A 22,541-nucleotide genomic window follows, 5' to 3' on the forward strand; every position below is an offset into this window, starting at 1 on the left:
TCCCACCAGGCCCACCCCTCTCCCCATCGCGCCCCAAGCTCTGCCAGCGACCCAGAGACGTGAGCGGCCGGTGCCCCCTCCCCCACACTGACCGGCAGGGCCTGGCTGGGGCCCTCGCCCGCCATGTACTGCAGGCGCACGGCCAGGTTGCGCACGGAGCCCTGGCGGCTGCTGAAGTTGAGGCTGTGCGGGTGCACGTAGAGGAGGTTCCTGGGGGGGGGGGGGACAGGGACGCGGCCGGGGTCAGGGGCACCCATGTGCAGAGACCTCGGAAGCTGGCCCCAGGCTGACCCGCCCTTCCCCCAGGGGCGAGGTCCCTGCGGGGGTGGGGTAGGGGCTGCCTCCCGCAGGGCCTGCACCACAGGGGCCTCGCCGCCCTGGCCACTTCTGCCCTGTGCTGGGCTCTGTGGGAGCGCTCAGCATGGAGCAACTCATTACCCACACACGCCCATCTTCCAGGCAGGGAAACTGAGGCACGGGGTGAGTCACTCAGGCAGTCGGCTGTGTGGTCTGGGAAAGGCTTCGGCCCTCCCCTCCCCCACCCAGCAGCTACCAAGCAGGCCAAGACGGGTGGTAGGAGGGGACGCCATGGTGGCAGCTGGGCCGGCTCTGGGGTAGCCATTGGTGCTCACCATGGCCCTCGCTGTCCCGCTGTCCACGGGTGGGGGCACAGGGTCAGCGTGGGGAGCCTCGGGGGCCCGGAGCCGTGGCCAGCGTGATCCACGCGCGGCCCAGCTGGACAGCAGCCTGATGCAAGCATCGTGCCACCGCCAGGACTTGTGCAACCCGGGGCGGCTGGCTGGCCAGTTAACGATTGACCGGGGGTTAGCGGGCGGTGCAGGGACATAAAAGGCGACGGGCCCTGGCGCTGGGGAACACGCCCAGACCCCAGCCATGCCCGCACTCACTCTGTGTCTGCTCTGGGCCCTGGCCTCGGTGGCCGGCTCTGCTCCCACGGGCCCCGCGGGCAGCCCAGAGCCCGCCCAGCACGAGGAGCTGACCCTCCTCTTCCACGGGGCCCTGCAGCTGGGCCAGGCCCTCAACGGCGTGTACAAGTCCACAGAGGCGCGGCTGCAGGAGGCTGGCCGCAGCGTGGGCCTCTACGGCCACACACTGGAGCTCCTGGGCCAAGAGGTCAGCCAGGGCTGGGACGCAGCCCGGGAGCTTCGCACGAGCCTACTGGACATGCAGGTGGGCACTGCAGCTGGGGCACCGTGGGGTGTGTAGGAGCTTATGGGGGGGGCAGGTCGGGGGGAGTTAACAGATTAGGACGGCCAGCCATGCCCCTGTGCCCAGCACGTAGGGACCGGCCTTGTCTCTCTCCTGAGCAGACAGAGGAAGACGCCCTACAGCTGCAGGCAGAAGCCACAGCCCAGGAGCTGGGGGAGGCGGCCCAGGCCCAGCAAAGGCTCCGAGAGAGCATCCGGCACCTGGAAAGGCGGCTGCGGGGGGCCTGGCTGGGCTCCGCCCACCAGGAGTTTGAGACCCTAAAGGTAAGGGGGGGGCTCCTTCCACGCTCACTTCTCTGGCCCATTTGTCAGCTGGGCAAACTGAGGCCAGCAGGCACAGGGGACCTGCGTTCAGGGCGCGGGGCGCGGGGCGGGGGGGGGCAGGCCCGCAGCTCTGACAAAGCCCCCGACCACGCAGGCCCATGCTGACAAGCAGAGCCACATCGTGTGGGCCCTGGCCGGCCACATGCAGCGGCAGCGGCGCCAGGTGGCCGCACAGGAGCGCTGGCTGCGGCAGATCCAGGAGAGGTGCGTGGCGGGGGCAGGGGTGCGGGCGGGGCGCAGGGGCGGGGCGGGCGGGAGCTCCTGGGGCCCGGTGGCTGAGCCCCTCCTGTCCCCTCCGCAGGCTGCACACGGCGGCGCTCCCGGCCTGAGCCTGCCTGGGGATCCCGCGAGACCGGTCCACGCAGCGAGGAGCGCCGCTGGCACAGGCCCGCAAGGCCCTGCGCGGGGAGGAGCTGCCCGTGCGCAGGGGGGCTGCCAGCCCGGCGCCCGGGAGGAAGAGGAGGCGGAGGAGGCCGAGCAGGAGGCGGCGGCGGCCCGCGGGGCGCGAGGCGGGGGGCGGAGCAGAGACGCGGCACGCGGGGACCCCCCCCCCAATAAAGCAGAGGGGCAGCGCGCCCCGGGTGTGTGCACCTGTAGCTGGTGTGTGGCGCGTACACCTCCCGGGCGGGGAACTCCAGGATCTCCTTGGTGGGCCGGCCCCTGGGGTCCGGGTAGGGCTTGACGTGCAGCAGCTCGGGGGACAGGCAGAAGGGGGGGTTCTCGGGAGCCGGGGAGATGTCGATTTTGAGCTGAGCTGGGGAGCAAGGAGCCCCGTGTGCACCTGCCCGGCGCCCACCAGTCGCGCCCTCTCGCCCGCCCACGGCGCCCCCTGGCGGCGGCACCCCGCGTCTGCCCGGCACCCCCACACCCCTATTTCTCGGGCACTTGTTTATCACGGCCGTGGCGGGGTCCCCGGCGCCGCACCAGTCACCGGCCGCAGGCGCCGCAGCAGGGACGAGGGGCGCCGCATGTCCGCCAGGAACTTGAACAGATCCTCGTCGCTCAGCCGTTCGGCCTCCTGCGTGGGCGGGATGGGCCCCCCTGTGAGCCGGGACCAGGGTGCGCTGCAGGGGGTGGGGGGCAGAAATCTCCAGGGGCCACTGTCCCCCACCCCACCCCCACAATCCCTAGCCTCCGGGCACCACACCTGCTTGAAAAAGTTGGTGACGGTCAGCGTGGCCGGGCGGAAGCCAGAGAAGCTGCAGGTGTCGTCCGCGCTGCTCGCGCGGTCCTGGGGCCCCCGCCGGCGGCGGTCCGTCCAGGCGGGTCGGCGCTCTGGGTGGGGCGGACGGGGTCAGCGGACAGAGCGCCACGGGGTCTTGGCGCAGTGCCGCGGCCGGCCGGCAGGGGGCGCCGCTGCCCGGCCGGCAGCCCCGCCCCGCCCCCTCGGCCCGGCCCCGCCCCTCGGCCCGGCCCCGCCCCCTCACCGCCCTCGCTGTCCGAGTCGCGGTCCGGCGGCCCAGCGCTGTTGACGATGTTGGCCAAGTGCACGGCCGTCCAGGCGAAGGGCATGCGGTAGCGGCCCAGGCGCGTGCAGAACTGCTCGGCCGCCAGGCGCAGCTTCTCCAGCTTCTCCTTGTTCTGAGAGGGGGCGCCCGGGAGTCAGCTGGGCGCCCCCCACGCCCGGGGCGGGGTCCGGCCCCGGCTGCCGCCCCCTGCGGGGCTCACCTTGGCCGCGTCGGCCTCCTTCATCAGCATGTAGGGCTCGCAGCACTCGCTGATGTCCCCCTGCTGCAGGATCTTTTCCAGCTGCGGGAGGCGGGGCGCGGTGAGGCTCGCTCCACCGCGCCTGCACGGCTCCCGCGACCCCCCCGACTCCCGCAGCCCCCCCGGGGCTGCCCCTGAGGGCCTCCTGTGGGTGCCCTTGGTTGGTCCATCCTCGAATCTCCCACCGCATCTTGCTCACGACCCAGGAGCCCCGGGGCTGCTGCACGCACCCCTTCCTCCCCCCTCCCCAGCCCCCAGCCCCCATGGGTCTCAGTGCAGCTGTCACCTCTTCCTGGAAGCCCTCCAGGGTTCCTCCTCAGCCGGGAGCCTCATCAACTCCCCCCCACACACCCCCCCACGACAGCCCGGATCACTTCCCCGGTCTCATCCCCTGAAGGCAGGTGCTGGCCCCGTGGGGGTCACCCCTACCGCCCGCCCCGTGTGCCCGGTCCCTGCGGGCACCTTGATGACCAGGAAGATGTCGGGCGACGGGTAGGTCACAGAGAAGATGGCGGAGCGGGCCAGGGTGGAGATGGCGGGGTGGGTGCCGTGGGCGCGCAGCAGCCCCTTCGTGGAGTCCGAGTTCAGGTCGAAGTAGAAGTTCTCCGAGATCTGGGGACACAGGAGGCAGCTGGGCCGCCGCCTCCAGGGAGCCCACAGCCCCGCCCAGGGGGACGAGGAGGACGCCTACCTTCTTCTTCTCCCGCACATCGTACAGGGCCAGGATCCCAAAGATGGGCTCAATCTCAATCTCAAACCTGCGGGGAAAGGGGGGCCCTCCCTGTCACCCCCTCTGTGCACCCCCCCCACACACACCCACACCCTACAGTCTCCCATTGGACCACCCAGCTTAGGGGCTTGCAGCAAACCCAGCTCCCATTCTGCAAATGGGGAAACTGAGGCACGGGCAGCTCCACCCCCTCCCCACAGTAACTCCCGCAGAGCCCCCCACCCCCTCCGGGTGGTCCCTACAAGGTCCCAGGTGGCACTCCACTGAGTGTTTGTTGAGCGACTGCCTGAGCCACCAGCGTGGGTCCCCCAGCCTCCCTTTCCCGGCCCCCTGCCGGCAGGAGCCGCGGGTGGGCAGGGGCCAGGCAGGCCGGGCTGGGGTCCAAGTCCACATCCGGCTTAGCTCTGTTCCCACGCCTCTGGCTGCTCCCCGGGGGACCGGCGGGGCCTTGGGCTGCAGGAGCCAGGCTCAGCGACACCAACACCCGCGGCCTGCGCCCCGGACCCCAGCAGCACGGGACCCCGGCTATCCAGGGCTTCCGGAGGGGGTGATGAAGCTGGGTGGCCCGGAGCAGCGAGCCCGCCCCACCCAGGGGAGGGGCCCAGGGGGCGGGCCTGCCCAGGGGAGGGGCCAAGGGAGGGCGGGGGGGGGGCGGGCCCGCAGACTCACTTGAGCGACAGACACTTCACCAGTAGCCTCTGTCCAAAGTGTTCCCGGGGCGGCTCGGGGCGGCCGCAGCGCTCCACGGCCTCGTCCTGCAAAGACCCGGGGTTGTGGGGGGAGGGGCTGGGACGCATCCTCCAGGACCGGCTTGGCGAGCCGGGAACCACCTGGCTGCTCCAGGTCCCTGCCTCAGGGCCTTTGCACAGGTGTCAGCTGACCCCCCCCCCCATGCCCTGCAGACGCCTCCTCTTCGTCCGGCCGACCGGCGCCCACCCGGCTTAGCCTGAACCGAGCCAGCAGTTCACGAGGACCGGGTGCGTGGGCCATGTGGCTGGGCGCTGACTGTGCCACTGCCCTGTCTGGGACGGGGTCTCCTCCCAATCACCATGTGCCACCTGTATACAGCAGGCGCCCCATCACCATCCAAGTACTGGTTGAATACCAGTAGGAGTATACAGCGAGCACTTATTCAGTGGCTAAAGAAAAGTGTAGGCGTATACACAAGGTGCCAAATAATAAACATCGGTGGACCGACATAGGCATAAATGGTAGGTGCTCAACACACACAAGTACCGGACAACTAAATGGGGGACTGCCCAGCGGGTACACAACCAGTACTGGCTGAATATATACAGGGAGACACAGTCGGTGCCCAATTCATGTTGGTTGGAGGAATGCTGGGGTACACAGTCAGTGCCCAATTAATGTAGGTTGGAGGAATGTTGGGTACACAGTCATAGTTGGTACCCGATTTATAATGGAAGGAGGAATTTTGGAGTACACAGTCGGTGCCTAGCTCATGTTGGTCGGAGGGATCTTGGGAGATACAGTCGGTGCCCAATTTAAGTTGATCAGTGGCGCCCAGGTCACCAGGTGGGAGGGGCGGTGCACAGTGGGCTCCCAGGTCACCAGGTGGGGGGAGGGTGCACAGTGGAACCCAGGTCACCAGGTGGGGGGAGGGTGCACAGTGGGCTCCCAGGTCACCAGGTGGGAGGGGCGGTGCACAGTGGAACCCAGGTCACCAGGTCACCAGGTGGGAGGGGGGGTGCACAGTGGTGCCCAGGTCACCAGGTGGGAGGGGCGGTGCACAGTGGAACCCAGGTCACCAGGTCACCAGGTGGGAGGGGGGGTGCACAGTGGAACCCAGGTCACCAGGTGGGGGGAGGGTGCACAGTGGGCGCCCAGATCACCAGGTGTGGGAGGGTGCACAGTGGGGCCCAGGTCACCAGGCGGGAGGGGCGGGGTGCACAGTGGGCGCCCAGGTCACCAGGTGGGGGGAGGGTGCACAGTGGGCGCCCAGATCACCAGGTGTGGGAGGGTGCACAGTGGGGCCCAGGTCACCAGGCGGGAGGGGCGGGGTGCACAGTGGGCACCCAGGTCACCAGGTGGGAGGGGGGTGCACAGTGGCGCCCAGGTCACCAGGTGGGAGGGGCAGTGCACAGTGGGCGCCCAGGTCACCAGGTGTGGGAGGGTGCACAGTGGGGCCCAGGTCACCAGGCGGGAGGGGCAGTGCACAGTGGCGCCCAGGTCACCAGGCGGGAGGGGCGGGGTGCACAGTGGGCACCCAGGTCACCAGGTGGGAGGGGCGGTGCACAGTGGGCGCCCAGGTCCCTAGGTGGGAAGGGCGGGTGCACAGTGGCGCCCAGGTCACCAGGTGGGAGGGGCGGTGCACAGTGGCGCCCAGGTCACCAGGCGGGAGGGGCGGGTGCACAGTGGGGCCCAGGTCACCAGGTGGGAGGGGCGGTGCACAGTGGCGCCCAGGTCACCAGGTGGGAGGGGCGGTGCACAGTGGGCGCCCAGGTCACCAGGTGGGAGGGGCGGGTGCACAGTGGCGCCCAGGTCACCAGGTGGGAGGGGCGGTGCACAGTGGCGCCCAGGTCACCAGGTGGGAGGGGCGGGGTGCACAGTGGGCGCCCAGGTCACCAGGTGGGAGGGGCGGGGTGCACAGTGGCGCCCAGGTCACCAGGTGGGAGGGGCGGTGCACAGTGGCGCCCAGGTCACCAGGTGGGAGGGGCGGGTGCACAGTGGCGCCCAGGTCACCAGGTGGGAGGGGCGGGGTGCACAGTGGGCGCCCAGGTCACCAGGCGGGAGGGGCGGTGCACAGTGGCGCCCAGGTCACCAGGTGGGAGGGGCGGGTGCACAGTGGGCGCCCAGGTCACCAGGTGGGAGGGGCGGTGCACAGTGGCGCCCAGGTCACCAGGTGGGAGGGGCGGTGCACAGTGGCGCCCAGGTCACCAGGTGGGAGGGGCGGGTGCACAGTGGGCGCCCAGGTCACCAGGTGGGAGGGGCGGTGCACAGTGGCGCCCAGGTCACCAGGCGGGAGGGGCGGGGTGCACAGTAGGCGCCCAGGTCCCTAAGTGGGAGGGGCGGGGTGCACAGTGGGCGCCCAGGTCACCAGGTGGGAGGGGCGGTGCACAGTGGCGCCCAGGTCACCAGGTGGGAGGGGCGGTGCACAGTGGCGCCCAGGTCACCAGGCGGGAGGGGCGGTGCACAGTGGGGCCCAGGTCACCAGGTGGGAGGGGCGGTGCACAGTGGCGCCCAGGTCACCAGGCGGGAGGGGCGGTGCACAGTGGCGCCCAGGTCACCAGGCGGGAGGGGCGGGGTGCACAGTGGGCGCCCAGGTCACCAGGCGGGAGGGGCGGGGTGCACAGTGGGCGCCCAGGTCACCAGGCGGGAGGGGCGGGGTGCACAGTGGCGCCCAGGTCACCAGGTGGGGGGAGGGTGCACAGTGGCGCCCAGGTCACCAGGCGGGAGGGGCGGGGTGCACAGTGGGCGCCCAGGGCACCAGGCGGGAGGGGCGGGGTGCACAGTGGCGCCCAGGTCACCAGGTGGGGGGAGGGTGCACAGTGGCGCCCAGGTCACCAGGTGGGAGGGGGGTGCACAGTGGCGCCCAGGTCACCAGGCGGGAGGGGCGGGGTGCACAGTGGCGCCCAGGTCACCAGGTGGGGGGAGGGTGCACAGTGGCGCCCAGGTCACCAGGCGGGAGGGGCGGGTGCACAGTGGGGCCCAGGTCACCAGGTGGGAGGGGCGGTGCACAGTGGCGCCCAGGTCACCAGGTGGGAGGGGCGGGTGCACAGTGGGCGCCCAGGTCACCAGGTGGGAGGGGCGGTGCACAGTGGCGCCCAGGTCACCAGGTGGGAGGGGCGGTGCACAGTGGCGCCCAGGTCACCAGGCGGGAGGGGCGGTGCACAGTGGCGCCCAGGTCACCAGGCGGGAGGGGCGGGGTGCACAGTGGGCGCCCAGGTCCCTAAGTGGGAGGGGCGGGGTGCACAGTGGGCGCCCAGGTCACCAGGTGGGAGGGGCGGTGCACAGTGGCGCCCAGGTCACCAGGTGGGAGGGGCGGTGCACAGTGGCGCCCAGGTCACCAGGTGGGAGGGGCGGTGCACAGTGGCGCCCAGGTCACCAGGCGGGAGGGGCGGGGTGCACAGTGGGCGCCCAGGTCCCTAAGTGGGAGGGGCGGGGTGCACAGTGGGCGCCCAGGTCACCAGGTGGGAGGGGCGGTGCACAGTGGCGCCCAGGTCACCAGGTGGGGGGAGGGTGCACAGTGGCGCCCAGGTCACCAGGCGGGAGGGGCGGTGCACAGTGGGGCCCAGGTCACCAGGTGGGAGGGGCGGTGCACAGTGGCGCCCAGGTCACCAGGTGGGAGGGGCGGTGCACAGTGGCGCCCAGGTCACCAGGCGGGAGGGGCGGGGTGCACAGTGGGCGCCCAGGTCACCAGGCGGGAGGGGCGGGGTGCACAGTGGGCGCCCAGGGCACCAGGCGGGAGGGGCGGGGTGCACAGTGGCGCCCAGGTCACCAGGTGGGGGGAGGGTGCACAGTGGCGCCCAGGTCACCAGGTGGGAGGGGGGTGCACAGTGGCGCCCAGGTCACCAGGCGGGAGGGGCGGGGTGCACAGTGGCGCCCAGGTCACCAGGTGGGGGGAGGGTGCACAGTGGCGCCCAGGTCACCAGGTGGGAGGGGCGGGGTGCACAGTGGCGCCCAGGTCACCAGGCGGGAGGGGCGGGGTGCACAGTGGCGCCCAGCTCACAAGGCGGGAGGGGCGGGTGCACAGCCCGGGAACCGCCCGCGCGGCACCCACCTCGTCGGGCGCCGGGTAGAGGGTGAGCAGCGCGGGGGCCCGGTGCTGCCGCCGCAGGGCCTCGTTGTGCCGGTCCACGTCCTCGGGCGCCGCCCGCTCCAGCAGCGCGGGCAGCAGGGCGTCGGCCGCCAGGTTCCTCAGGTCGAAGATGCCCGAGGCGCAGCTGCTGCGCGGGGTGTCCTCCGGGGAGCCCGAGCGCCGGGCCTCCTCCTGCGGGGGCGGGGCAGCGGGCGCTGAGAGCCAGCGGGGGGCACGGGGTGGCCGCCCTTCTTCCAGAAACTTCTGTCTGCAGCCTCCGCTTCTCCGCCATCCTCGGAAGAGGCGACGCTCCCCCAGGCCACATGATCCGCGTCTGGACAATCAGAACATGCCCCCGGCCCCGGGATTGGCTCGACAAAAGAACAGGCCTGGGCTGGGCCAATGAGATCCTTCCCTGGGACTCTGCTCCCTGTTGCTAGGGGAGGGGCGAGTTCTTGCCACGGGGGCTGTCACTGTGACCCAGGACCCAGCTCAGCTCTGTGACCCCGGGTTTCTGACCCCACACTGAGGGTCTCAGTTTCCTCTCTACGTCTAAAATTAACGAGAATAGCAACATTTGGGGGAGGGTTGGCATTGTGCCCATTGGGGCGCCTGCACCCCATATCGGACTGCCTGGGTCCAAGTCCCAGCTCTGGTCTGGTTCCTGCTTCCTGCTCTGCTGGGGGACACAGCATGGGGTTGGCTCCAGGACCTGGGTCCCTGCCCCTGACCTGGTGGACCCAGACTGAGCCCCGGCTCCTGGGCGGCCCAGCCCAGCCCTGGCTGCGTGGGCATTTTGGGGGGTGAAGCAGCGAATGAAAGATCGCTGTCACTCTGGCTTTCAAACAAATAAATCCTTTTTTAAAAAATTATATTTATTTATTTGAAAAGGCAGAGTTACAGAGAAGGAGAGGCAGAGAGAGAGAGAGAGAGAGAGGTCTTCCATCTGCTGGTTCACTTCCCGGATGGCTGCAATGGCCAGAGCTGGGCTGATCCAAAGCCAGGAGCCAGGAGCTTCCTCCAGGTCTCCCATCAGGTGCAGGGGCCTAGGGACTCGGGCCATCCTCCACTGCTTTCCCAGGCCACAGCAGAGAGCTGGATGGGAAGTGGAGCAGCCAGGACTAGAACCAGTGCCCGTATGGGATGCTGGCACTGCAGGCGGTGGCTTTACCTGGTACACCACAGCACTGACCCCCAAACAAATAAATCTTAAAAAAAAAAAAAAAAAAAAAAAACCACCTTGATTGGCGAAATCACAGGTTCAAGGCCCTCTCATAACCCTGTCACACCTCAGTTGCTTTTTCTGCACAATGGGTACAACGGTTGCCCTGGCTCACAGGATGAACAGAAGGGACAAATAGGAGGCACTTAGCATACCCTAAGCACTCAATTAATGCTTATCACCCTTACCCTTGAACTCACGGGTCTGGTACAGATCCTTTGGGGCACAGGTGAATGACAGCAGGGGCTACACACACTCCCCGCGCAGGGCGCCCCGGCCAGGGTCCGCTCACCGAGTCCTCGGCGCCAGGCCGCTCGTCCACGCAGACGTCCTGCTCGAAGACCTGGCGGCTGAGGCCCTTCTGCCGTTCCCGCTGTGACTCCGCGGTGACGGGGCTGTAGGCCGGGCTCAGGTGCTGGTACCTAGGGGAGGGTGCGGCGGGCGGGTGGCAGGGCTGCGGGCACCTGCCAGGGGGCTGCCTGCTCCCGGGGACACACCCACCTCCGGTGCACGATGACCCAGTCCTCCGTGTACATCTCCACCGCGGCCCGCACCTGCCCGTCCAGTTTCCTGCAGCCGGAGAAGGTCAGGGTCAGCGGAGTCGGGGTCTGGGGGGGCGCCCCGGGAGGTCGAGGATGCACTCAGAGAGGGAGGCCGGCTGGCCTGTGGTCACACAGCAGAGCCAGAGTGGAACTCCAGGTTGCTAGATCCTGGACGCTGTGGGGGCGTGGCGAAGGGGGCGTGGCTGAGGGCGGGTCATGGGCGGTGAGTGGGACGTGGCCAGGTCATGGCCAGAGAGGGGCGTGGCTGAGAGTGGGGCGTGGCCAGGTCATGGGTAGCGGGTGGACTACCCATGGCCGAGGGCGGGTCATGGGGGAGAGTGGGGCGTGGCTGGGGAGGGTCATGGGTGGAGAGGGGCGTGGCCTGGGGAGTCATGGGCGGAGAGGGGCGTTGCCAAGTCATGGGCGGAGAGGGGCATGGCTGAGAGTGGGGCGTGGCCAGGTCATGGGTAGCGGGTGGGGCATGGCCGAGGGCGTGTCACGGGCGGAGTGGGGCATGGCCGGGTCATGGGTGGGGAGTGGGGCGTGGCCGGGGCGGGTCATGGGCGGAGAGGGGCGTTGCCGGGTCATGGGTGGAGAGTGGGGCGTGGCCAGGTGGGGTCTCGGGCGGACAGGGGCATGGCGGGGGCGGGTCATGGGCGGAGAGGGGCGTTGCCGGGTCGTGGGCAGAGAGGGGCGTTGCCGGGTCATGGGTGGAGAGTGGGGCGTGGCCGGGTGGGGTCAGGGACGGAGAGGGGCATGGCGGGGGCGGGTCATGGGCGGAGAGGGGCATGGCGGGGGCGGGTCATGGGCAGAGAGGGGCGTGGCTGGGGGCGGGGCGTGGGCGGGCGCTGGGCAGGCCGGGTGAGGAACACACCCGTCCTCAGGAGTGCCAGGCTCCGTGGTCCGGCACTCCCGCGGCTGCAGCAGCAGCTCCAAGTCATCAGCAGGAAATTCAACCAGGTCCCGGAGGGGCCCGGGCTCGGCGTCCGGCGGCCGGCTCAGTAGCACCTCCTCAAAGTCCAGGGGTTCCACGACCTCCGTCAAGGGGACCTGGGTCAGAGCACAGCGGGGGTGGGGGGCAGTGACACTGCTGCCCGGGAGGCTGGGGGCTGGGGGGAGCAGGGGGCAAGTGGGGTCATGCTGGGAGGGCGCCGGAGCCACGGGGAGGGGCCCGGGAGCACTCTCCACTCCTCCCTACCCCCAGCTTGGCCCGTCCCGCCCTTCCCTCCAGGGGCTCCAGGAAGGAACTCACGCCCTGGAGCCTGCGTGGACAGGAAGCCAGCCCTGGGAGGAATGGTCTGTGCACAATCTCAAGGCCTCTGGACCAAGGCCACCCCCACCCCCTGCCCACAGCAGCAGGAAGTCACTCCCGGCCCCAGCTGGGTGGTCCACACTGGAGGCTGGAGTCTCCCTGGCCCAGCCACCCACAGGGCGCCCCCCTGCCCTGCAGTTGCGCCCAGGGCGGCCCCTCCCCCCACGCCTGGCCATTGGGATGGCACCATGGCTGCATTTTCCCTCTCTTGTTTCCCCTAAGGGCGGGACACAGGGGACACAGCCCCCAGCTCTGCCAGCCTGGGGGGGGGCTGCACCCCAACACTCACCCCCAGGGAGCTGCTGCTGCGCCTGCTGGCGTGGGGGGAGCCGCTGCGCTCCCGAGACACCTGCTTCCGCACCTCGGCGGCCACCGTCCTGGGACCGGAGGGAGGGGGTCAGAGGGTGCGCTGGGGCCAAGGGAGGAGACCCCAGGCTGCGGGAGTCACAGACCTTAGGCTGCGGCCCCCAGCTCCCTGGGGCCCTCCCCTCCGCCCACCCCCACTCCACGGGAGTGGTCCTGGCTAGTTCTCTTCCCCTCCCGCTGGCCGGGCCAGACGCACAGTCCAGCCCTGGTGGAAGGGAGCCCGGCCTGGTGGACCCTGGCCTCCGCTCCCTGGTCTGCAGTCCCTCTGCCCACCCTGGGGGTCTCTAAACAACCAGCCATGCCACCCCCACCCCAATCCCCTGCCTCACTGCACCTGCACCTCCCTGGCCTCGCAGGGAGGATGGGGCAGGGCACAGGGGGCGGCACTCAGCCAGCAAGTCCAGGACAAGAGTGCTGTGTGCAGGAGGCCAGTGTGGCCCACGGAGCCTGGGAAAGACCCCAGCAATCAAGTTCAGGGCTGTGGGCTGCCCAGGGCCACCTGCACCCAAGCCAGGCTTCAAAGTCAGGCTGGGTGAAAGTGAGCAGGGGAGGGGGGACCCGGGGGGCCTGGGGGTGGCCCAAGTCCTCAATTCCTTCAGCTGAGCACCAGGCGGTCCCCTGGGGGGCACTGCGTGACTCCCTCTGTGGAGGGAGGTGCCAGGGCTGTGTGGTCCCCTGGGAGGGCCCTGCACATCTTGGCTCTTTCTGCTGAACTCACCCTCCCCCCAAGTCTCTCTCCGGTTCCTGCTTGCCCAGATCTGCTGTGAGTTAGAGGATGCTGTGTGGCTTTGCGCACGCAGGGCAACCTCTCTGGGCTTTGTAAAAACGGAGAGTTGGGGGTCGGCGTCGTGGTGCAGCAGGTCGGGCTGCCACCTGCGTCCTGGCATCCCACATCAGAGTGGCTAGTTCCAGCCCTGGCTGCTCTGCTCCCCACTGATCCGCCTGGGAAAGCAGCAGGAGGCGGCCCAAGGGCTTGGGTGCCACCCACGCAGGAGACCCAGATGGAGCTCCTGGCTTCTGGCTTCAGTTGGCCTATTCCTGGCTGCTGTGGCCATTGGGGGAGTAAATCAGCTGATGGGAGATCTCTCTCCTTCCACCCCCCTATCACGCTGACTTTCAAATAAGTCTTTTTTTTTTAAAGATTTATTTATTTATTTGAGAGGCAGAGTTACAGAGAGAGAGAGAGGGAGAGACAGAGAGAGGGAGAGGTCGTCCATCCACTGGTTCACTCCCCAGATGGCCGCAATGGCCGGAGCTGCGTTGATCCAAAGCCAAGAGCCTGGAGATTCTTTGGGGTCTCCCACGCGGGTGCAGGGGCCCAAGGACTTGGGCCATCGTCCACTGCTTTCCCAGGCCACGGCAGAGAGCTGGATCGGAAGTGGAGCAGCCGGGACTCGAACTGGCACCCATATGGGATGCTGGTGCTGCAGGCGGAGGCTTAGCCCACTACACCACAGCGCTGTCCCCGAGAGGAACTTCTAAGAAATGCAAAGGAGTACTAAAAAATTAGGGCTTTGGGGCCAGTGAGGCAGTGCAATGGGTTAAGCTGCCACGTGGAACCCCACATCCCATATCAGAGTGTCCGGGTCAAGTCGTGGCTCCTCCGTTACCAATCCAGCTCCCTGCTAACGCACCTGGGAGGCAGCAGGTGGCGGCCCAAGTGCTCGGACCCCTCCCCTCCGCATGGGAGACCCGGATGGAGCTCCAGGCTCCTAGCTTCAGCCTGGCCTGACCCCAGTCATTGCAGTCATCTGAGGAGTGAACCAGAGGATGGTAGATTCTCTCTCTCTCTCTCTCTCTCAAGTAGATGAAAACAACTCAATATTTAAAAATTCCCAAAGCCAGGCCAGCCTCCTTTAAGGCCCCTGGAAGACAGGGGCTGGGTGACTGGAAGATGCTGGGGGCAGGGGACAAAGCTGTGGCCCAGGGCAGGGTGGGGGAGGGGGCTGCACAATCAGTTTCCCCTTGGCCTTGGAGAGAGGCCCTGGAAGGGCCAGAAGCCCCAGCCTTGGTACTGGGCACTGGTGGCACAGGGCTGAGCGGCCATGGCTTGGCCAGGCTTCGACTGTGCCCCTGTGGGTGGGGCTAAGTTGCCACCAGGGACGCCCCCACCCCACCTCGGAGTCCCGGCTGCTCCACTTCTGACTGCAGCTCCCTGCCGATGCGCCTGGGAGGCAGCTGTGAGGGCCCCAGTGCTCGGGCCCCCGCCACCCACGTGGGAGACCCGGATGGAGCTCCTGGCTCCTGGCTCCTGGCTCCTGGCCCAGGCCATGTGGGGAGTGAACCAGAGGATGGAAGCTCCCTCTCTCTCTATATATATATATATCTCTGCGTTCCAAGTAAACAAATGAATAAATAAATAAATCTTTAAAAAAACAACAGAAGGGGTGAAACATTGGGCTGCACTTGCTGGCTTCTCCCAGGAGGTGATCTGTGGCTCTGAATTCTCCTAAGGGGACAAGGGGACAGCCCCATGGGACGCCCCCCAGGGACGGCCTCATCAGGAATTCAGACCGGACTGTGGTCCTGTGCCTGGGCTGGCCAGGTCTAATCTCCACCGGGAAGGAGAAGGAGGCTCCGTGCGCCCCTACATAAGGCAGTAAGCCCCTCCCCCTCCCCCCAATAAAGAATCTCTCTAAAAACCACACGAACCCTCACTGGCAGACATTTTTAAAGGCAACACAGCACCACAAGGACGCGGGACACCCAGAAGTCCCATCCGCTGTGCCGTGACGTCAGCACAGCTGTAATTACTGACACACCAGCCCTGTTTAGCAAGCAAGGTTGGAGACGGATCACTCCGGCAAGTCCACTCCGAGGCGGGGACACCCAGGACCGACCCACGCGGCCCGCAGCGTCCCCGGGGCCCCCACCCGTGAGCGCGGCAGCCTCAGGGCGAAACGAGGCACGCGTGAGGACGCACAGGCGTGGGAACCCCGCACACAGCAGGGCAAGCGTTCACAGCAGGCAGCGGCCCGGACCGCCTTCCCCACGCGACGCGGGACGGCTGCAGCTGGCCACGGGCACGCGACGGCCACGGCTGCGCGCGTACACGATGGCCGGAGCCGGCACCACAGGTGTTTGGGACAGTGGTCAGGCCCCGCCCACGGCGCTTGCAAACCAGAGCTGATGCCTTAGCGCAAGTCCCAGCTCTGCTTCGGACGCTGGCTCCCTGCGCATGCGCACCCTGGGAGGCGGCAGGTGCCTGGGCCCCTGCACCAGCGTGGGAGACCCGGATGGAGCTCCTGGCTCCTGGCTTCGGCCTGGCCCAGCTCTGGCCATTGCGGCCATTTAGGGAGGCAACCAGTAGATGGAAGACCTCTCTCTGTCTTTTTCTATCTCTCCCTCTCCCTCTCTCTATAACTCTTTCAAATAAATAAAATAAATCTTAAAAAAAAAAGTGTTTATCAGGAAACTGGGAACTGCCCAGTACTAAGGCTAACCAGGCTGTTTTTGTTTTTTAGATTTATGTGTTTTGAAAGAGAGAGAGAGAGAGAGAGAGAGAGAGAATCTTCCATCCACTGGTTCACTTCCCAGATGGCTGCAATGGCCAGGGCTGGGCCAGGCTGAAGCCAGGAGCTCCATCTGGGTCTCCCACGTGGGTGCAGGGGCCCAAGGACTAGGGCCATCTTCCACTGCTTTCCCAGGCCACAGCAGAGAGCTGGACCAGAAGTGGAGCAGCCGGGACTCGAACTGCTGCTCCGAGGGGATTGCAGACGGCAGCTTAACCCTGTACCGCGGTGCCAGCCCCATTCTGTTCTAGGGTGGGCTCTGTCTTGTGTGTTCTCCAAGACCAGACCCACAATTCCCCCTTATCTCAGCCTGAGTCAGGCCCCAGGCATGTAGGAACTGGGAAAAACAACAACAACAACAACCACCACAACCCGTGAGGTCAGACACCTGCGTCCCCCAGCAGGGGGCCTGGGTTCGAATCCCAGCTCTGCTTCCACTCCAGCTTCCCACCAGCATGTGTCTAAAGTCCTTGGGCCCCTGCCACCCACGTGGGAGACCCGGATGGAGCTCCTGGCTCCTGGCTTCGGCCTGGCCCGGCCAGGGCCGTTGTGGGCATTTGGGGAGTGAGCCAACGGATGGAAGACTTCTCTCTCTCTCTCTTTGCCTCTCTCTCTCTCACTCTTTCAAACGACCTAAAGACAACAGCAAAAATGTTCCCAGGCTCAGCGACACAAGGCCTCACACGGACAATTCCGAGGCAAATCCCGGGGGAACATCGACACTGCCCAGCCGGTCCTTCCCGGGCTCAGAGCGGTCCTCGGCTCCCCGCAGCCCACTGGGCCCACCGTGCGGCCCCCTCCCCGGCTCTGCCTCCTGCCCGGGCCCCCTGGATCCCTCCCTCCACTCCTGCCCAGCGGCACCTGCTCGCCCACATGACCCACCTCCCATACCCAACCCCCCATCCCACTCCCCTGAGGGGTCCCCACTGCACCCATCCCTAAGCTGTAGCCCACTTGTGTGCCGCCCCCCCCCCCGCGCCACGGCCACCACCAGGAGCAGGGACACCCAGGGACTGTGAACACGGACCCCCAGCCCAGGGGCCGCCTGCGCAGACCTGGGAGCCCACTTACTCACAAAGACCCCAACTGAGGCCAGGCTTTGCAGCCCCAGCCGGCCTGACATCCCCTGGAGGCCCCGGCGGCGGCGGCGGCGGCGATGGCTCCCCCTGCGCCCGGCGCCCGCCCCTCCCCCCGCTGCCCACCAGCTGGTCCGGCCCCAGCCCCCACGCCATCCATTCAATCCCGGTCGGTGCCGGCACGTCCAGCCCGTGCTAGGAAGACTGGAGCAGGAGGTGTGGAGGGGCGGGGGAAGGCGCCCACAGCTGTCCCCTGTCTCCCGCAGACAGCTGGGCACTGGGCTCTGGAGCCGGCCAGGTGCGCCCTTCTGCCTCGAAACCCCCAACCCTGGAGCCCCCCACCCCAGATCCCTCGGGGCGCGAGGACGCCGAAGTTCCAGGAGATGGACAGGGGGCGCAGAGTTCGCCCAGCACCCCCAGTCCGCCCGCCACCTCCTCCAGGAAGACCCCCCGGCCACGCCCCCATGGGTCCAGAGCGCTCGCGGGCAGAACCTCAGCCGCCATCACGCTTCAGGCCCCGCCGCCAGCCCCGACCGGGACCCCGCCACGCTCCCCGCCTCCTCCCGTCCGCAGCCCGGGTCCCGCGAGTAACCGGACGGGAGACCCCGGCCCGGGCGGAAGGGGGGTGGGACGGTGTCGGGGTCGGCGCGTGGGGGGGGGATCCTCGGCGGATCAGGGGCGGGGCCTGGCCACGTGGGGGTGGGCTGGGGCCGGGCCCCCGCTACCTGTTGATCTTGTGCGCGAAGGCGCGGCGCTCGGCGGCCGCCATGGTGCTCGGGTCCCGCCGCCGCCGCCGCGCTCGGCCCTCGGTGAGCGCCGCCGCCGCCGCCTCCGGGGGCCGCGCCGGCTGGGCTGGGCGTGGGCGTGGCCGGGACGGGGCGTGGCCTGGGCGTGGCGGCAGGCTGGGGGCGTGGCCTGGCCTTTCCGGTGTCGGCCCCGCCCCGTACGTCCCCGCTGGCCCGCGGCGCAGTGGGCTGGGCTGGGGCGCAGAGGCGGACTCCGCGAGAATGGGGTCCCCGCTCCCCCAGGGTGGGGTGGGGGAGCTCTGGCCGCCGTCCACACACGGAAAATGCGTATGAAAAAAACTGCGTGGACTTCCAAACATTTTTGCACCCAAAGAAGTTTATCTTGACCATTTTTCAAAATTTATATTTTATTTTGAAAATTCCGAGAGACATCTTCCATCTGCTGGTTCACTCCCCAGCCAGGGTTGGGCCAGGCTGAAGCCGGGAGCCAGGAGCCAGCTGGGTGGCCGGGACCCCAGCGCCTGGGGCAGGGGCTGCTGCTCCCCCAGGATGGGCGTGGCCAGCGAGCTGGGTCCCCGGGCCAGGCACCGAGGCCCGGGACGTCCAAAGGAGGCGTGTTCATCACTCCCCAACTCTATCTTCCGTTCCACTTTCCCCGCCGCGTCCTGGAACCTCCGGGGGAGTCGCTGGACGCTAAGGTGTCCAGCGTGGTGCCCAGGGCCTGGCCAGGGAGGAGGCAGGGTCCAGCGGGGAGAAGGGCCTCAGGACGCAGGTCCCGGAGCCCCTCTCCTGTGGAAGGCAAATGTGGGGTGTCCCAGGTAAGTCGCGCGCTCACCTCTCGCCCCATCCCTGTCCCACCTCCCTGCCCCTTGGGACAATCAGGCTGAGTGAGCATCCCTGGGGCCTGGGCTCCGCGGGTCCCCAAATGCAGTGCTGGCCTCGCTCCTCCCTCTCAGAGGACATCGGAGGGCCAGAGGGGAGGAGTCGGAGGGGGCGCCCAGGAGGGAGGTCTGGGGGGGCGGGGCAGACCCACGACAGCACCAGGGCAGGGGGGGTCGCAGCGGGGCGGCTCCCAGCACAGACACGGGCACACACCCACACACCTCTGCCTCCGGGGCTCCAGGGAGCACCCAGGCGAGACTCCACCCATCCTGCTTTGCCATGCCCCACCTGAGCTCACCCTGCTGAATTCCCTTCCTGGGTGCCTCCCAGGTTGTGGGAGCCTGGTGACACCGAGTCAGGTGACCTCCCTTCCCCGGGCAGAGCCCGTGTGGCTCCCTCCTGCCTCGGGTGGAAGCCCAAGTCCTCCCCACGGCCCCCGGGGCCCTGTGCCACCTGCTGCTGTCATCCCCGACTTCTGACCTCATGCCTCTCGCCCTTGGCTGCCACCCCAGGACCCTTGAACATGCTGTGCCCCCCGTACTGGCATTCTCACGATGGGAATTCCTGTCCCCATGCATGCCTGGCTGTGAGTCCCAGGGCACCGGTCTCAGCCTCCTCCTGGGCTCCAGGGGTCCCGTGGTCACTCACGGCATGAGCGGCTCATCTCTGAGGGGCTCCCTGTGCAGCCTGGGAATCCCCTGGGCCAGGGCTCGAGCTGGGCTGCCTGCAGCTCCACGCCCGCCCTGCCCTGGTGCCTACCAGACCTGAAAGTCGGGGCTGGGGCTCCCCAGCCTGACTCAGCCGGGCGGCACCCGAGGCAGCTGTTCAAACAGAGGGCTGGCTTGGCGGGGACTTTGGCCTCGGCCGGCTGCTGCCGGAGGACTCGCTAGGGGACAGGAGGCGGGAGCCCGGGGATCAGGGAGGGGCCAGTGAGGAAGGCTGGGCTTGGGGCCCCTACCTTTTCCTGCGCTGCCGCCCAGTGCTGTTCCCTCCGGGGCAACACCGTTCCCCGCGCTCCTCATCTGACCCCTTATTGCCTCCTGCCGCCGCCTGTGTATTCCCCAACTAGAGCCCCCGCCACACAGAAACCCGGTCACTGGGCCATCCGTCTCCAGGGCCGCCCACCCCCTATCTTGACTCGAATGTCAGCCCCATGCGGGCGGGGGTTTTCTCTGTCTTCCTCCCTACGCTAGCACCCAACACGGGGCTAGGTATACAGCAGGTGCTCACTAGAGAACGAGTGAGGCAGAGTGGATCTGGCAGAGGGAGGCTGGACGCGGGTGCCCACTGCCCCCAGGTGGCTGCCGTGGGAATGGCAGGGACAGCTGACTCAGCGGACCCAGCCCCGCCCAGGAAGTGAGTGTGGGTGGGGGGAGGTGTGCAGGGGAGGCCAGGTGGGGGAGTGACCAGCCAGAAGCGTCCACCCGACCCGCAGGCTGGGACCAGCTCCGGGAGGTGGCACCATCGTCCCAGGTCATCTTCCCACTGGAGCAGGACCGGATTGACAGGAGCAGCTGTCAGCCTGAAACCATGCAGGGAGTTGAGGCCCCGCCTGGGACACCTGCATCCGAAGTCCGAGGGCCTGGGTTCGAGTCCCGGCTCTGCCTCTAGGCCAGCCCCCCAGCTAGTGCGCACCCTGGGAGGCAGCAGCGACGGCCCAAGGACTTGGGGGTCCCTGCCCACCCCCAGGGGAGACCTGGCCGCAGCGCCCACTTCCTGGCTTCAGCCTGGCCTGTCAGGCTACTGGGACCTCTCTGTCACTCTGCCTTTCAAGTTAAAATCAATAAAACTTTCTTAAAAATCAGGCTGTGCCTGGACCATAGGACTCCCACCCAGAGATCTGTTCCAGCTGGGTCCCGGGCCAGCTTGGCCACTGGCAGACCGACTCAGGGCCTCAGTTTCCCGGGCTGCACCAGGCCTGGGGGGCGGTGCCTCTGGGCTGTTTGTCCTGCGGCTCCCAGCAGCCGGGGAAGGAAGCAGGACGCTGGCCCCGGGGGTCCGGGCCAGTGGGGCAGGCTGCAGGCTTCCTGTCGCCTCCGGGCAGACGGCCCAGCTCCGGACGCTGCGCGCCGCCCTCAGAGCGCCTTGTTTCTTGAGCTCCGTGTGCGTGCACGCGCTGGACACGCGTGTGCACGAGCGGCCGGTGCACAGCCGCCATCCTGGCTGCGTCTGCAACATGGGACAAGCCGATCAGCGGGGTCGACACCTTGCTCTCCTCTCCTCGGGCCAGCAGAGAGAACTCCAGGAGCTGGACCCCTCCCCCCGCCCCGGGAGCCCCAGGCTCAGCCCCCGGCTCCTAGCCACAGCAGACAGCTGGGGAGCGAACCAGCAGGTGGGAGTTCTGGGTCCCTCTGTGTCTCAGATTAATAATAAAAAGATCTTATAAAATCCAGCAAGGCTGTGGCCACACATGCGGAGCCATCAGCACCTGTCGCACTGTTCGGGACCCGCCGGACCGGGTCTCAGGGCCCGGCCCTCGGCTCTGCAGCGCTGCCCCCCCACCCCCGTTTGCATGACCTCTGCCCAGGGCCAGGCACTGGCAATTCTCCGGACACACACCCCATTCTCTTCCCGATCATTCAGCGGGGGTGTGTGAGGAAGGATGGGAGCGGGTGGCGAGGGCGGAGCGGGGCGCTGGGGGGACCCCCGCACCTTTCGAAGCGTCTAATGGGAAACAGCCGGAGTCAGCCAGCACCTGCCTAAGTGGCACGCAGGCTTGTGCTTCCGATGGCTGCCACCAGGGGGCGCACAAGTTCAGGGGCGTGGCTAAGGCTTTTATGAGCTGTGGGGCGGGGGCGGGGGCGGGGCCGCGGGGGGGCGGGGCGGGGCCGGGGCGCGCTGACCTCCATTCGGCTCTCTCACTGTTTCCTGTCCACTCCACCCTCTGCTTCCCACCTGCCCCTTTGTATTTGCCCCTCATCTCCCCACCAACCTCCGCGCTGTCACTTATCCCTGCCCCTTTGCGCCGATTTCCCCAGATTTTTGCGTCTTGCTTTCCGCCTCCCACCTTCCTTTGGTACCCGGGTTTCCCGGCATTCTCGAGGGCACGTTTCCCGCTGTCCTTTGCGCCTCGCCCTTTCCCATGCTCCTTTGCGCCTCCATCTTCTAACTGCACATGCGCGGCGCTACCGGCCCTGCTCCATTGAGGGCAGTTTCGGCCCTTTGGCGCTCTCCAGCCGTCCAGGGCCTGGACACGCCAGCCCCCTGCAGATGAGGGTCCAGCGAGCCCCCGAGCCGACGCACGGCCCTCCCAGGACCCCAGCGTCCCTTACCCGGGCTTCCAGCTCAAGGCCCGGGTGCTCCCCGCTAGCCAGCACCCTGGAGGCCGCCCTGACAGCTCCAGGCCCCCGGGCCCCTGGCCCGGCCCAGCCCTGGATCTTGTGGGCATTTGCGGGCGTGCACCAGCCGGTGGAAGTTCTCTATTTGTCTCTCTGCGTTTCAGATTTAAAAAAAATCAAATAAACATTTAAAGAAAGCAGGGTCACAGGCCCGCTGGTGCCACTGTGGGGCGAGGGTCCCCGAGGCGGGGGGGGGGGGAGGTTCCCCCGGGCGACCCAGGGGGCAGATGGGGGGCGGGGCAAGGGTCCCCGTGGCGGCCCAGGGGGCAGAGTGGGCCAGGGGGGAAGGGGGGGGAAGGGTCCCCGGGGCGGCCCAGGGGGCGGGGGGGTGGGGGAACAGGGCAAGGGTCCCGGGGCGGCCCAGGGGGCAGGGTGGGGAAGGGTGGGCCGGGGCGGGGGAAGGGTCCCCGGGGCGACCCAGGGGGCAGGGTGGGCGGGGAAGGGTCCTCCTGGAGACCCAGGGGGTAGGGTGGGCCAGGGGGTGGGGGGGGTTAGGGTCCCGGGGCGACCCAGGGGGTAGGGTGGGCTGGGGGCGGGGGAAGGGTCCCCGGGGTGACCCAGGAGCAGAGCCAGCCGCTTCCAGACCCAGCCCTCTGGCGAGAACGACCTAAGGAAGGCAGCGCCCTGGGTCCACGGAACACGCGGCTGCAGCGGTTTCCACGGGCCGTGCCGACTTGGAATTCATCCCATTCGGGAGCCGGGCGCCCTGAGACGCGCGGACGTCGCGGGGAGGAGGAGTGGGCACCGGTCTCCCGGCCTGGTGCCTTGATCCAGGCCCTGATTGTGAGGTGACAAA

At 68.1% G+C, this 22,541-nt stretch overlaps 2 protein-coding genes and 1 long non-coding RNA gene across 8 annotated transcripts in view; 1 reads left to right on the forward strand and 2 right to left on the reverse strand.

Annotated features, from left to right (window-relative positions):
* DOCK6 (dedicator of cytokinesis 6) overlaps positions 1–17,642 on the reverse strand; it is a 39,563-nt gene extending 21,921 nt beyond the window's left edge. For all 5 annotated transcript variants that reach the window (XR_016223368.1, XM_070059094.2, XM_070059093.2 and 2 more), the window contains exons 1-15: positions 17,505–17,642; positions 12,115–12,202; positions 11,388–11,563; positions 10,473–10,541; positions 10,264–10,393; positions 8,732–8,941; positions 4,660–4,745; positions 3,952–4,018; positions 3,723–3,872; positions 3,222–3,302; positions 2,981–3,134; positions 2,701–2,828; positions 2,478–2,571; positions 2,145–2,307; positions 93–210 (exon numbers count right to left, since the gene is read on the reverse strand). Coding sequence is in view for 4 of the 5 variants with exons in the window: in XM_070059094.2 (XP_069915195.2) it covers positions 93–210; positions 2,145–2,307; positions 2,478–2,571; positions 2,701–2,828; positions 2,981–3,134; positions 3,222–3,302; positions 3,723–3,872; positions 3,952–4,018; positions 4,660–4,745; positions 8,732–8,941; positions 10,264–10,393; positions 10,473–10,541; positions 11,388–11,563; positions 12,115–12,202; positions 17,505–17,548 (1,758 nt within the window). In the remaining variant the exon portion in view is untranslated. The remainder of the gene's footprint in view (positions 1–92; positions 211–2,144; positions 2,308–2,477; positions 2,572–2,700; positions 2,829–2,980; positions 3,135–3,221; positions 3,303–3,722; positions 3,873–3,951; positions 4,019–4,659; positions 4,746–8,731; positions 8,942–10,263; positions 10,394–10,472; positions 10,542–11,387; positions 11,564–12,114; positions 12,203–17,504) is intronic.
* On the forward strand, positions 757–2,030 carry ANGPTL8 (angiopoietin like 8). Its single transcript, XM_070059110.2, has 4 exons — positions 757–1,191; positions 1,332–1,493; positions 1,648–1,757; positions 1,855–2,030. Exons 1-4 carry the CDS (start codon positions 895–897, stop codon positions 1,880–1,882), a joined length of 597 nt encoding a protein of 198 aa, XP_069915211.2. The 5' UTR covers positions 757–894; the 3' UTR covers positions 1,883–2,030.
* Positions 17,643–17,914: 272 nt separating the features above from the next.
* Positions 17,915–19,234, reverse strand: LOC138845839 (uncharacterized). Of its 2 annotated transcripts, none has more exons than XR_011383021.2 (2): positions 18,988–19,234; positions 17,915–18,314 (listed from the first exon to the last, which is right to left on the reverse strand). It is a non-coding gene; the product is annotated as an uncharacterized LOC138845839 (long non-coding RNA). The 2 variants fall into 2 exon arrangements; XR_011383020.2 differs by having other exon boundaries at positions 19,056–19,194.
* Positions 19,235–22,541: the final 3,307 nt, after the last annotated feature.

Source organism: Oryctolagus cuniculus, chromosome 16, assembly GCF_051225735.1.
Source record: "Oryctolagus cuniculus isolate XC-2025 breed Fujian yellow rabbit chromosome 16, ASM5122573v1, whole genome shotgun sequence".
NCBI classification, from domain to species: Eukaryota; Metazoa; Chordata; class Mammalia; order Lagomorpha; family Leporidae; genus Oryctolagus; species Oryctolagus cuniculus.

Coding starts and splice junctions, on each gene's coding strand:
- ANGPTL8 (XM_070059110.2), top strand. CDS start 895: ATGCCCGCACTCACTCTGTGTCTGCTCTGGGCCCTGGCCTCGGTGGCC. Junction 1,192..1,331: donor CGAGCCTACTGGACATGCAG/GTGGGCACTGCA, acceptor TCTCCTGAGCAG/ACAGAGGAAGACGCCCTACA. Junction 1,758..1,854: donor CTGCGGCAGATCCAGGAGAG/GTGCGTGGCGGG, acceptor TCCCCTCCGCAG/GCTGCACACGGCGGCGCTCC.